The following is a 14,502-nucleotide window of genomic DNA, read 5'->3' on the forward strand; positions in this document are numbered from 1 at the left end:
TAGGGTCACCCACAGGCAACCCCATATTTCAGCTGATTGTAACAACTTCAGCATTGGGATAAGCTATGAAGCCTCTTCCCTCCTTAAAGCTCAGCACCGCACAGTGTATAGTGGTCATTCTTGGTACTGCAGCTCAGCGTAATAAATAGGAATAGCACTACGGCCACTTTAGACAGTGGATGTGAAAGGAGATTCCAGGTACACGACCTACACAGATCTGACAGTGATGGTCTATGCTAAGGAGAGGTCAACAATGTAAAGTTCCAAGGAAACCATTTTTCTCCTAAGGTTAAGAAACATGGCAGCTTTCTTCGAAAAACAGCGCCACACCTGACCATGGTTTGTGCAGGTATTGCAGCTCTGCTGTATAGAAATGAATGGAGTTTAGTTGCAATACTACACACTACCCATGGTCAGGTGCGGTGCTGTTTTTGGAATACCGCAGCCATGTTTATCAATCCCCGGAGAAACCCTTTAAGAGGTTCTCTATTCTGATTTTGTACAAAATCATTTTGACATAATAGAGGAAGAAGGGGGAGGTTCTTATTGATACATGAATAAATGAATATTGTGTGATGCCCCATTTCTCCTGTGTTGGTGCTGCCTGGTTACCCCACATATTACATCTAGAGGAACCAACAGATGACCACGCACCACTGCTGTGAAATTGAATTCTACCTGCTGTATACGTGGGATGTGATAAAGCCTGACTATAGATCTCCTACACACATGTAGATTGCTGATTCCTGCAGTCTCCCGCCCAATATCTTATAGCCATATAGGGGAAAGTGAACCTGCGGGGATAACCTTGTAAGGATGAGTCACGTCTAGATACTGATTTGCTTATTGTAAATTATCCATAGCAATAATTACAGGTGAGTGAAGAGGAATGCGTGTCATTTGACAGCGTGTTTAATATACCGTTTATACTCGAATATAAGCCAAGTTTTTCAGCATAAAAATTGTGCTGAAAAAACCTAACTCGGCTTATACTTGAATCTATAAAAAATGTAACACTGTACTCACCTTTCTGACACCCCTCCATAGGTCCTCTTCTTGCTTCCGATGCTCCGGTGCTTCGTCGGGTCCTCAAGCTCATGAAGTGGAGGCACCGGAAGCAAGAAGAGGACTTTCGGGGGGTGGGGGAGGGGGGGAGGCGGTTGAGTGTTTGGGGGCGGGGGTTTGTCGAAAAAAAAAAAAAAAAGTGTTGCGGAGCTGGAATAGGCCGGTGAACTTGAGTGCGTTCCGATGCTCTTCAGCGCAGCAGCGCCACCTAGTGGACGGCGGAGGAACTGCCTTGATGAATCCCGGCCGGACCCGAATCCACCGCAGAGAACGCTCCGCTGGATCGCGAATGGACCGGGTAAGTAAATCTGCCCCAATATGTTTTCCCAATGTGTTAAAATTAGGTACCTCGGCTTATCCTCGAGTATATACGGTATATCTTTACTTGACATTAATGGGAATTTATGAAAAACACCCATATGGCACTTTTCTAATAGCACATTTTAAAAAAAGTTGAACATTTTGAAAAAGTTGCAATCATTTCCGCAGAGGAGATGAGACCTAGTTCAGAAATCGCCTTCCAAGAGTCACTTGGGGTGGCCATATGTTTTAAAAAGCTGTCAGTCAAGGCTGCTTGGCTTCCTAATGGGCAGCATACCTACCGTATGACACCGCCATGACCTCGACTTTTCTTTTCGACATGCCCACTCCCCCCCTTCCCGATATCACCGGTCCATAGAGGGTTGACCCACCTCTATACACATAAGGCAGTGTTCTGGTCTTGCCATGTTTGTCAAATTTGGACAACCTCAACTCTTATGTGAATGGACTTTAAGTGCGTCTTCCATCTGAAAAATTTCTGTGTAAAACTGTAGCATTCAACTAGATTCCTGAAATCTCTCTAAAGGTTACTGACCAATACCGAGTAGAAAAATGTGAAGTATTGAGGCCACTCTATGGTCTAATGCACGTGCTGATTGCCTGCAAATTTTTAGCCTGATTTGACCTCAAATTGTGGCAACGAACCTTTGAGATGTGACTTATGTATCTGCCACCATTACCGAATCGGTGCTCCGATGTCTTCTCCCCGTTTCCCCAGTGCACGGAACGTCAGAATTTCCAAACAATTTCCGAAATAGTTTTTTTTTTAAATACTTTTTTACACCGTTTTCTATTGTAGGAAAACTTTTCTTGCTGCTTTTCTACTGCTAGACCTAAAAGGATCCTAAGGATGGTGCTGGTTGGGTAGACAAACAGTCAAGCATACAAAAAAAAAAGTTAATGGTGGAATTTGCCACAAGTTTCCAGCTCCGAGCTAGTATATGGTCTGCATTTCAATGGATGTGGGATCAACCCTCACTGTCTATTCAGCACGTCCATCAGCCTGGCACACTCCGATCTTACCCTAACCCGAAATTACCATGTAACACGTACATTCCTGCCTTTGATGTGGCATAGCATGGACACCATAGTGATCCCCCCGCTGGAGCTTCCTGACAGCACTTTTATTATTTGCCTACACTTCTCCGCACATCCACAGCTGGAGATCTGCTTCCATAGCAGCTGTGTTTCACTTTCCGAAATGCTGACCAAGTGTCGGCTTCACGCGGATGCTAAAGGCCTTAGATAAATAGCGGTTTTGCATAGATAACTATTAATACTTGTATTGCACCATCAGGAGGATGGGGATGGGACATTTACATTTTGCTGTTTTATGAAATCTGTGTCTGACCTTACAGAGCGTTCAGTCACACAGAAGGCATAAAATACCATGGGCACTTAAAGAGGAGAGACGGGAGATTGTGTATGGACTGGTTACATCAAAAAAACCTGAACAAAGCCGGGCAGCACCATAATGATTCTCTCAATACTGGACCAGAACCACATTACAATCTTTAAGTTTCAAAATTTCTTTTATGTATTATATTTTATTTCTTTAATTCCAGATTCTAGATAAATAGTACAATATGGGGTAGATAGATAGATGTGAGATGGATGATAGATGACCATCTACCAGAGTCTACAGAAACACAACAGACTGAGCTTGAACCTAGTGAAGCTACCGGACCCCAGAGACGGTCAGATCCTGAGCCACTACCGGCTGAGCGCCCACAACGTGGCCATGGAGTCCAGGCAGCACTGCAGACATACGTGCCCAGGGAGAGAAGACTGTGCCAACAGTGCCAGGACCAGGAGGCCACCGAGGATGACGTCCACCTCCTGCTACACTGCTCCAGATACTCAGCAGTGAGAAACACTCACTTCAGGAGACTATTAGATCTCCTCCATTAATTCAGCTCCATGTAGGAGAGAGGGAGAGAAGATCCATAGGGAATCCCCTCATCCTCATGGCGCTATATAAAGATTATTATTATGTCGGAAGAGGAGACCACAATGTCACAGCCTGCCATGGGCTGAGAGACTTGTGATATACAAAGGACTGAGACATATATGATATCAATCGCTACTATAACCCCGCCACACCCCATGTTCCCCATCACCCTCCCGCCCGTCCCCCTCACCCTCATATTACGTCGATCTTGTAAAAGCTTTGGCAATGCAAACTTGTATTTTGTTCTGCCAATAAAGCTTCTGTGAATTGAACTGATACAAGATCGATAGATATGATATAAATAGATAGATAGATAGATAGATAGATAGATAGATAGATAGATAGATAGATAGATAGATATGAGAGATAGATAGATAGATAGATAGATAGATAGATAGATAGATAGATAGATAGATAGATAGATAGATATGAGAGATAGATAGATAGATAGATAGATAGATAGATAGATAGATAGATAGATAGGATATAGATAGATAGATAGATATGAGTTAGATACATAGATAGGATATATAGATAGATAGATATGAGAGATAGATAGATATGAGATATAGATAGATATGAGATATAGATAGATATGAGATATAGATAGATATGAGATATAGATATGAGATAGATTAATTTATTATTATTATTATTATTATTATTATTATTATTATTATTATTATGTGATAGATGAAAGTCAGATAGATAAGTAAACAGCTTAATCTGGTTGTGTTCCTAGTCACTGAGACATGACTGCTGGTGTGGACTGCCCTCCATTACTCTTCTTTATGATGTCCGGGGTTTTGGAGGAGAGGAGATGGTGTCAACTCCAGATCAAAGGAAATAGAAGGAAAACAAAGTCTTTCTCCCTCCCTCTCTTGGTGCTGGCGGTCAGCAGTCAGGAGGTTAATCCTTTGCTCCTGCCCCTCAGCTGGAAGCCATCACACGTTCATCCCGCCATGTTTATTGGTCTGTGTGTGTGTGGGTGTGCTGGGATCTCATTACTTCTAAAACCTCGCTTCTCCTAATTACTCCTGAAATGTCCTGAGGCGATGGACTCTTCTCTGTTATCTTAAGTTCAAGCCCTGCACCTGTCAACAGGATGTAAACAAACATATGTGATAGATATATATATACACACACATGTACATACTGTATGGGATGGCCTGCATTCTTCTAATGGTACCAGATAGATCCATCAGTTGGGTCCATTGTTGCGGCCAAGTCCATTAAAGTGAGACACAACCAGGCACAAGCTATAGACACAAGTCATGTTGTTTTTGGAAGTAAGAAGCTACCTTTTTATAATACTGGGCAGTCACTTTAAGGAGAGTGTAGGGGGAGTATTTATTATGACTGATACATAACCTGCAAATTCTTAAGGTTGTCTAAAGTTTTCAATTTACCCCTTATATATGTGATAGAGAATAGCAAAGCGACTAGTGAGAAGTAGAAATGAGCAAACCTGAAGTGTTTCTCCGGGGATCGTGTGCTTTCCTCCCGACCTGCTGGATTGGCTACTCAGCTTCCCCTCTGGATGTCCCTTTGGCCAATCATAGCCATGGCTAGTTGTTAGGGACCAAAATTTCATGAATTGGCTGCTTGGCAGCCGATCCGACAATAGGACCCAATGGAGAGCAACGCGCACATACACCAAACCTACAATTCAGAGGCCCTCATTTCGTTTGAGGAACTACTGGTCTGACTTCTAATGGGTGGAGCAACGGGTTCACAAGGCGCCCTACCTATCCATTTGATGTTATAGAAGTTTTGGAAATACCCAAGCACAGCAACAATGTGGACCAATAGTTATACAGTTATAAGGAAAACCTCTAGAACTTGAGACAACCTCTATAATCTCTTCCATTAATGCACCAAAAATAATAAAATGCTTTAGACTCATTGGAGCGATGTGTCCTGGTGCATCAGAGGTCGTTTTAGATTCCCGCTAGCTACAACTTGAGGTAGTGTTCTGGAGCCGGTTTTGGTAAATCGGTGACTCCTCTTACTTTTTTAAAAAGGAAACCTAGACCGCATGGACACTTTATAGTAGAACTTGTGTTCCAACAAGTTATCTCAAACCTATGCTAGATCTGACTCCATGGTTATATTCCACCCGTGCCAAAAGAATTTGGTGGATGCCACAAACATAGACCACTAATGAGGTCAACTTGGATTGATCTGGGGTCCAATGATACAAAAAGTCAGCTATTCCTGCCCTTTCGCCAAACATGTTACTGGAGAAGTTGAAGACCCAAGAATAGAGAACGGGTTCAGGATGTCTAACACCACATTCTAATATTAACCTAAAGTTTAGACTAATTTTAAAAGGGATAACCCCTATAATGTGGAGTAATAAATTAATAATTACCTCATAATGAAGGGGATAAAAGGAGCCATGCTGAGTGCAGAATAGGTACCATCCATTGGAGAGGGGTACAGCTTACTGAGGATGAGGAGCAGAAGGTACAAGCTGGGATGAAGCTTCAATTCCCCTGTGTCACTGTAAGAAAAGGAAAAGAAAAAAAAGTTAATCTTCATCAACTGATTTATACTTGAACATCACCCAATGGTCATTGACTATTTGGCATTGGATAATTTTTAGCCTTCTTCAGGATCACATTTATTTTTTTGCCTTTTTGCCCACAGTGCCCCCACAGGGTAAAGAAGGCATTACACAGTTCTAAATCTATTGAAAGGACTACTCCAATGCCAAGTCCTCCAGAGGGAAATAATCTATTGTAAAACCACTGACTACTCCGAAAAAATACAAATGTTCTGAACAGAGGACTCGCAATATTATAGAAGTTCTCTTTTCTTTGAAACGGGTCATTCTTTGAAAAGAAATGGTGGCGGTCCAACACCCGAACCCTACACTGACCTGTGCACAGAGACAGAATTAGATTAGGCGATGAATGGTTGGTCCCGAAAGAAAAACCCTTTCGACAGATTTCTAAACCACAAAATCCCTTTAATTAATAACTCTATAGAAATCCCGACACACAGAATCACCAGCCGTGAAAACACCAAAACAGGTAATTGTTTGATGTCGAAAATCGCTCATATTGGTTGTTGCTCGTGACTATTGTTAAGACGTCCCGTGTATATGTTCTTCAGATCTACCAGATGATTTAATGTCAACTCGGACGTGGATACTTTCCAAATACTTTGAGGAGTTGCCAAGGGTTGAGTAATATTTTCGAATAATGAGACAGTGTCATGACTGGAGGAAAGGTTTAGATACAACACAGAAGGTGATAGTCATCAGATGTGAATGTATAACTTCACTTTCCCCGATTGTAGATGAGGACAATTCTGCCCGGGCTTTCAATAACGGACTCTCCATCACTACATAAGGAAAATCTTCTGACTGACACATCTTCTGGCACCACGACAGTTTCTTGAGAACAGACAGAAATCATGGATGGTAATAAAAATGAAAGATGAAGTAACTACCGAATATACTCGAGTATAAGCCTCATTTTTCTGCACTGGGCGCTAACATCGGGACGGACGGGCCTGGCGCTACCGACGGAAGAAAAGAGGACCTGGGGGGGAGGGCACCGGAAAGGTGAGTTTTGACTTTCTTTTTTTAAGCGATACCGGGGGCAGGATGAAGGCAATATACGAGGCAGGAGGAAGGCTATTTACAAAGGCAGGAGCCGGCTATATCGGGGGCAGGTGCTGGCTATCTTGTGGGGGGCAGGGGTTTGGCTATATACAAGAGGCTTACTGGTTGAGAAAATGGCCTGGCTATATACTGGGGGGCACTGTCTGGCTATATACTAGGGGACTGCTGGCAATATACCAAGGGGCATGGCATAGCAATATACTAGGGGGCATGGGCTGGCTATATACTAGAAGCAGGAGGCAGGCTATATACTATGGGCACGGGCTGGCCACCTTTATACTGGGGGAACAGGAGGCTGGCACCAAAACATTCCCCACCCTAGGCTTAAACTTGAGTCAATAGGGATCCCCAGTTTTTTTGTGGTAAAATTAGGTACCTCGACTTATATTCGGGTCGGCTCATATCCGAGTGGGCGGCAGGAACTGACTACATTGTGTTTGCTTGTAGTCTGTAACTAAAGAGATATATTTGACTGCTTTATCCATGTGCTGAATGGGAGCCATATGTAGCAAGATGGAGATCTTAAAAGTAGTGTTTCAGGAACAATTTTGTGACATCAGGTGGTGTGGTCACATTAGGGGAGGTTGTGTATAAAAAGCTTATACCTTTGTTCTTGCCTCCTGTTCAGAATGGCAACCCTGCTGACACATGAATACTCAGCTGTGACATCACATCTATACAGACTTAGTATTGCCAGGATTTGGCGAAGGTTATTTTGAGGGGGACTACATTGTACCTTACTTTGTCCAATCGAAGGTGCAACTTTACATCACATCTTTTTAAGTGTTTTTCTGCTTTGTGTGTTTTGTGCCATTACAGCGCTAAATAAAGTTTTGTATTGATTGTCTTATATATCCTTCTTTGGTGGTTTCTTGCATTGTGTTTTTACTTCGTACATTATCGAGAATACAGATCCGATATATCCGAAAGCTTCTTTCACACAGACATATGCTAAGCCCAAGCTCCTTACCCCTCCCCTCTCCATAGGGAGGCGGGCAATATGGAAATGCAAAAAATTAGAGTACGCTCTATCTTTTTCCGGCGCAGGAACACACATGTGTGCTTACCGTATCGTGCAACGCGCAATGCACTTCCATGATGGCTGTAAGTGAGCTGCCGAGCTGTGGCTAGCATACGGCTGCCACATACTTTTGTGTGAAATTTACGTGTTTTGTAAAACTTTGTGGTGATTTCCCACACCAGTTCATAGTAATGGCAGATGCCCACATAACCAGACCATCAATGTAGATTCAAATCAAGGATAACTGCATGGAGAATGTGACCAAAAGGGTTTTGTGTCTTTCGGCCAAAAAAAGGGGCAACTTCTAAAGCCCGGGGCAAGGAAAGGAACTCACCTACGAGCACCGTTTGGTAAGTAAGAGTTGACTGTTGTCTGGAAGACATAAAACCATCGTGCAAAACTCAAAATTTATGGTTAGACGCCGATGCTGAGCTATTGAGAACGTCAAACCGAAATTTATATCCGATAAGTTGCCGTGGTCTACCACACGTATGCGTCATTTCACCACACAATTAAAGCTTTTGTATATGTTTTAATCATCCATCGCTGTCGAAAAAAAATCTTGAATGTAAACCAGATGTGTCAGGATGGACGCGGCACAAAGTCATCACAGTCTTCGTTGTGTGCTTGGGATGCGCTTCCTTAAAAATACCCTTTTTATCCCGAAACCAGCCTTGCCGTAACATTTTCCGCACATAAATCCCTAGATTAAAGCTACACTTTGGCATTGACCACGTCTAACTTATTAATACGATATTAGTAATGTAGAAGAAAACAAAATGGCAGATGCTCCGCTTTTTCCTGACATTTGCTTAAGAAACCTAAGAGCAGGATATTTGCTTTGCATTGAAGTTGACTGTTTGCTTTGCCCGGTCCCACATCCAACAGTTTTCACACTCGTGAAACTATTTTTTACTCTCTGAACCTAAAAGACATAAATCAGGGGCTCTGCTCCCAGGTTACAAAGGAGCCTGCTAGATTGTTGACCTGCCTGACAGCCCCTCGGCTTAATAAAACTGCCCCCCCACCCCACCCCCAAGCTGTCAGGAGGATTGCCTGGCACATAAAATACTAAATGCATGGAAGACAGACTGTCTTCTTACAGAATCCAGAGACCCTGAAAGACATTTGTCATCGTGGGACACCATCTGAAACATAAAAAAGAAAGCGTCCTGTCAGCTTGTGTTGCTTCTAAATTCCTTTATACAGGCGAGTGCAATGATGTGGAAAATAAGCATGTTATGACAGGGTGGCCGCCGGTGCCCCCACTCCTCAAAGCGATGTGTTCTTTTACTGCCTGAAAACTAATGGCTGTTATATAGATAACAAGTAAGAGCATCAGATGCATCCCATTATGGTAACCAAGAAGCACCGATAAACAAAAGACCTAAACACGTCATAAAAGGACAATCTGGAAATGTATGTATTAAATGGGGGGGGGGGGGAGGGTCTACCAACTCTCAGCTCATGTCGCTAGCAAAAACAGTGTTAATGGGAATCTACCATTCAAATTAACCCACCCGATATAAAAAAACTTTATTAAAAAAAAACCTATGACTATGAAGCATTGTCCTAAATAGTTCCTTTCGATGGCTAAAATGTTTTTTAAAAAAATCAATTTTTATTTGCAACTCATTCGAGGTGAGTCCAATCACCAGGAAGTGAGTCCTGCATATTCATTGTTCCCTGCACTGCCCTGCCTCCCTGGCTCTGATTGACAGGTCTCACTGCTACAACCATACTGCCAGTATTGTCGAGCAGATAAGCAGCTTCTAGATGATGTTTCTTTCATGGCCCGGTGTGGTGGCATCATCCAGAAAATCAACTTTGAAGTGAGATGAAATTAAGTTTTATGAAGTCAAGGAGGCGGAGAGTCTAACACTGAAGTCAAGCTTTCCCTGTCTTAAAATAATCGTGGAAACTAACCTAACTTGATAAAAACTTTATTTTTGTAATATGTAAATTAACTGCAGAGACTACTGAGGCGTGTACTAGCCTTGCCAGCTACTAAGGTTACTCCCTGTCCCAGTAGCCTCTGCAGTTCATTTACATAATACTAAAATAAAGTTTCCAACAAGTTAGGTTCCTGGATTATTAAATTACAGATTAGGGCAGAGGCAGCAGGAGGAATCTACCATCAGATATACTTCCTTATGGTAGATTTCCTTCAATGAAAGAGATAGAGAGTGTTTGTGTGAGACTTGGCACTGTTACATCATTAGCCACTCCCTCCCGCTGGCTATGGGAAGAGAAATCAACCTTCCTCCTCACTCCTCCCTCAGGAGTTCTCTTCAGCCGGGTAAGCAGTTTCAGGGTGAATGAAATGGGTGGAGCACCATGACTGTATACTGCAGCTTCTGCCTCCATGACTGGAAGAGCGTATATATATATATATATATATATATATATATATATATATATATATATATATAAAGTCTTTTTTAGAAGAATGGTGGCTCTAATCTCATGGATAGAGGAATCAGTGGAGCATTTATACAGACAAAAAAGGTACAATGTGTGATTTGTGGGAGTTTCTCTTTAAACTTGGCACTTCAGTTTGTCAAACACTTTTTTTTCAGTTATCCAGATATTTGTCATTTTAGAGAAAATGATATTTTTATATGTATGCAAATTAGCTCATTATGCAATTTGCCTGGTGGTGTACCCATTTCTTTCTTTTGTGCTAATTAGCAATGGGCACTGTAGAACAGAGAAGACCGATGCACCAGATGCCTTGAATCCCTCTCAGTGGAACTGAGGAGCAAATAAAAAGTGAATGTTATTTGAAATGATCATTGGGTAACAGGAAAGCTATATCTGGAATATCCTACACTACTCCTTTTAAGGCTTTTTACGCCATATTTTGGCCACAAGTCAGAACATGAAGGCACAACAAGCATAATGGTTTTATTTGACGCTAGGAGTCCCTGCCTCCCCAAGGAACACCAGCACCATACTGTCAGAATGTTTCACAAATGGCACGGTGGTAGCCCTGGGAGGCAGGGATTCCTAGCATAATATATAACTACCATGCCTAGAGTCCCTTCCCCAGAGTAGTTATTGGTCTCTGAAATCCACCAGTAGTTATTGGTCTAAAACAAGCCTAAAGGTTTCATCTAAAACTGGATAAGAATCGTACAGGACACCGGATCATTGATATGATCGATTCACCCCACAACATGGCAGAATATACTGATATACAACCTCAACGATCTAGGAAATCACATTGGGGGTCATTTACTAAGGGCCCGATTCGCGTTTTCCCGACGTGTTACCCGAATATTTCCGATTTGCGGCGTTTTTCCCTGAATTGCCCCGGAATTTTGCCGCACGCGATCGGATTGTGGCGCATCGGCGCTGGCATGCACGCAACGGAAATTGGGGGGCGTGGCCGAACGAAAACCCGACTGATTCGGAAGAACCGCCCTATTTTTTTAAAAAAAGTGTCGCTGGACACGTGCTTACCTTCACCAGGTATAGGCTCGTGCATTCCGGCGGACCTCGGGGTACTTCAGCGCAGCAGCGACATCTGGTGGACGGCGGAGGAACTGCCTTAGTGAATCGCCGGAAGACCCGAATCCACCGCACAGAATGCGCCGCTGGATCGCAAATGGGCCGGGTAAATAAATCTGCCCCATTATCTTTAGGATTCATCAGCAAAGTAATAAGAATACAAGTAGCAGAAAGCAACTACGATCAAGATGAAGGCAACATCATGTTGCCGTGTTCAGTTTTCGGTCACAGGCGCCGCAGCAGCTTCCAGTAATGAGTATTGCCATGTGAGTTACGGGACGGGTTTGGTTAGTCATTCAATTTGAAAAAGAAAACACCATAAGGAAAGACACGTGGGCAGCAAGCACAGCACAGAATGTTGAATACGGCAATGTGTAATCTGTTGCTTTTAATAGTTCACCGACTGCCTTTCAAAGAACACAAATCTTGCTGCGGCTCAGAACCCATTTAGTAAGCCAATTAACATGGAGCTAATGAAAAGCATCTTGGAGAATGGTGTTTAAACACAACACATGACCAGCGCCGGTCTCATTACAGAGGGTGAGGGATACAGTATTCAATGTGACATGAAATACTGGAATAGTCAACCCAGTAGATAAACAAGTTTCCCACACCTCAAATTAATCAAAGCAAGCAGCAATGATGTTAACACAGTACGGAGTGTGTTTCAAAAATCACACAAAGGTAAAAGAGAAAATGTAGAGAAGACAGAGGTGAAAGTATATAAAGTAAAGGAAGAGAAAAGTTAAGGGGAAAGAGCGAGCCCGGGCCGAGCCAGGGGAAAGAGCGAACATGGGCCGAGCCAGGGGAAAGAGCGAGCCCGGGCCGAGCCAGGGGAAAGAGCGAACATGGGCCGAGCAAGGGGAAAGAGCGAGCCCGGGCCAAGCCAAGGGGAAAGAGCGAGCCCGGGCCGAGCCAAGGGGAAAGAGCGAGCCCGGGCCGAGGCAGGGGAAAGAGCGAGCCCGGGCCGAGGCAGGGGAAAGAGCGAGCCCGGGCCGAGCCAGGGGAAAGAGCGAGCCCGGGCCGAGGCAGGGGAAAGAGCGAGCTCGGGCCGAGGCAGGGGAAAGAGCGAGCCCGGGCCGAAGCAGGGGAAAGAGCGAGCCCGGGCCGAGGCAGGGGAAAGAGCGAGCCCGGGCCGAGCCAGGGGAAAGAGCGAGCTCGGGCCGAGGCAGGGGAAAGAGCGAGCCCGGGCCGAGGCAGGGGAAAGAGCGAGCCCGGGCCGAGCAAGGGGAAAGAGCGAGCCCGGGCCGAGCCAGGGGAAAGAGTGAGCCCGGGCCGAGCCATGGGAAAGAGCGAACATGGGCCGAGCAAGGGGAAAGAGCGAGCCCGGGCCGAGGCAGGGGAAAGAGCGAGCCCGGGCCGAGGCAGGGGAAAGAGCGAGCCCGGGCCGAGGCAGGGGAAAGAGCGAGCTCGGGCCGAGCCAGGGGAAAGACTCATTCCTATTGTTTCATTTGACTAAGTTATAACTCTGTAAGGACTTATTTAATGTGTATATGTATCCCATAACCTGTAAAGTGCTGCTGACGATGATAGCGCTATATTAATAAAGATCTATTTTTATTCTTATACGACAGACAAGAAGAAGGTATAGGGAAAGAGAAACTGGGTCAATGCAAAGGAATGGCAAGAGAAGGTAGTGGAAAGAGACAAGTAGAACAAGGGATAATAGGACAGAGAAGAGAAGACCAAGGTAATGGCGAAAGACAGCAATATAGTAAGGGAAAGAGACAAGAACAAGTGTGAGGGGGAAGAAATCAAAGGGAATAGACAAGAAAACACTAAAAGAGGTAAAGAGAAGAGACAAGAGTAGAGTACATGCAGCCGTATGCTAGCTGTAAGTGGCTGCCAAAAAAGTGCATGGCACACGGCACAGCGAGCTGCACGTCTCCGTATGGAGAGTGGAGGAGTGCTTACCCCTACCCTCCTCCAGCCGCCGTAGCATACGTTTGTGTGCATGAAGCCTAAGAGAAAGTGAATAAACTCAGAAGCAAATTAAGAGGAAAGTGAAAGACTCAAGAAAAAGAGCAAAGCAACGGGCTAGTAGTGTAGATTCGTACTGTGTAAGGCATGTAGAGTAGAAGAAGAGTGAAGTTATTTCTTTACTCTTCTTCAAAGCAATGGGAAAAGACAGGGACAAAGAGAGGAAAATTACACAGTAAGGCTGGATACACACTGCTGGTGCCCGCTGCACCATAGCACGGAGGGCACACAGTAGTGCGCGGGGAGAGGAGGAGGTGAGCCCCTCTCCATAGGGATATATGGTGCATGGCGCCGTATGCTGTGCAGTATGTGCTGCACCATACCGCTCTCGTAGGGCGATATGCACCCATTGGCGGCTATGGGGGACATATATCGGCCATATATACGTCCCCCATACGGCAGTGTGAATTTAAGCCTAAGACATACACACGACCTCTCCAGCGCTGGGAATGTATGCCAGCCATGCTATGGCCCGTACGTGTGAATGTAGCCGAACACTAACTACTTCTGTATTTCTCTGCGACCTATACTTGTATCATAGTGATCTACACACCAATGGTACATAACTAGGTTTGGTGATGAAATGAAAAGTGACAAATTCATTTACGCCCCCGCATGTCACGGCTACATTTGATAAAGTCATTTCACATAACACTTTTTCATTTTGTCCATTTTTTTTTCTCACTGGCCCAACATTGACTATATTATATTATATTACATGAATGGTGCTGAAGTATGAGGTCTGCTTCTCGCTCCAGTGAAGCCCCTGAGGATTCTTATTTTCGGAAAGTCTATTTGGTTTACATTGGGTATATACAGAATTTTGCATTTCAGAAGCATGTCTGATTTCACACATTTTTAGACATTACGGTTTGTGCCGTCTAACCCTAAACAGGTTTATGGGATCAATCCACAAGGTCAAGGCCACTGGGACGCCAGCAAATCCTACATTTCTGACACTTTTCACCACCAGATAAGAATATTCACAAGAGAACAAAAAAAATCTCTGCTCTCAAT

At 44.1% G+C, this 14,502-nt stretch overlaps 1 protein-coding gene across 2 annotated transcripts in view; it reads right to left on the reverse strand.

The window, feature by feature from the left end:
• The window catches only part of THADA (THADA armadillo repeat containing), a 354,225-nt gene that overhangs the window by 176,767 nt on the left and 162,956 nt on the right, over positions 1-14,502 (reverse strand). The window contains exon 28 of one of the 2 annotated variants that reach the window (XM_072140258.1): positions 5,712-5,843. In XM_072140258.1, coding sequence (XP_071996359.1) covers positions 5,712-5,843 — 132 coding nt within the window. Of the gene's footprint in view, positions 1-5,711; positions 5,844-14,502 lie in introns of those variants that run through there. The other variant, XM_072140259.1, reaches the window with a different exon arrangement.

This window comes from Engystomops pustulosus, chromosome 3, assembly GCF_040894005.1.
Source record: "Engystomops pustulosus chromosome 3, aEngPut4.maternal, whole genome shotgun sequence".
NCBI lineage: Eukaryota > Metazoa > Chordata > Amphibia > Anura > Leptodactylidae > Engystomops > Engystomops pustulosus.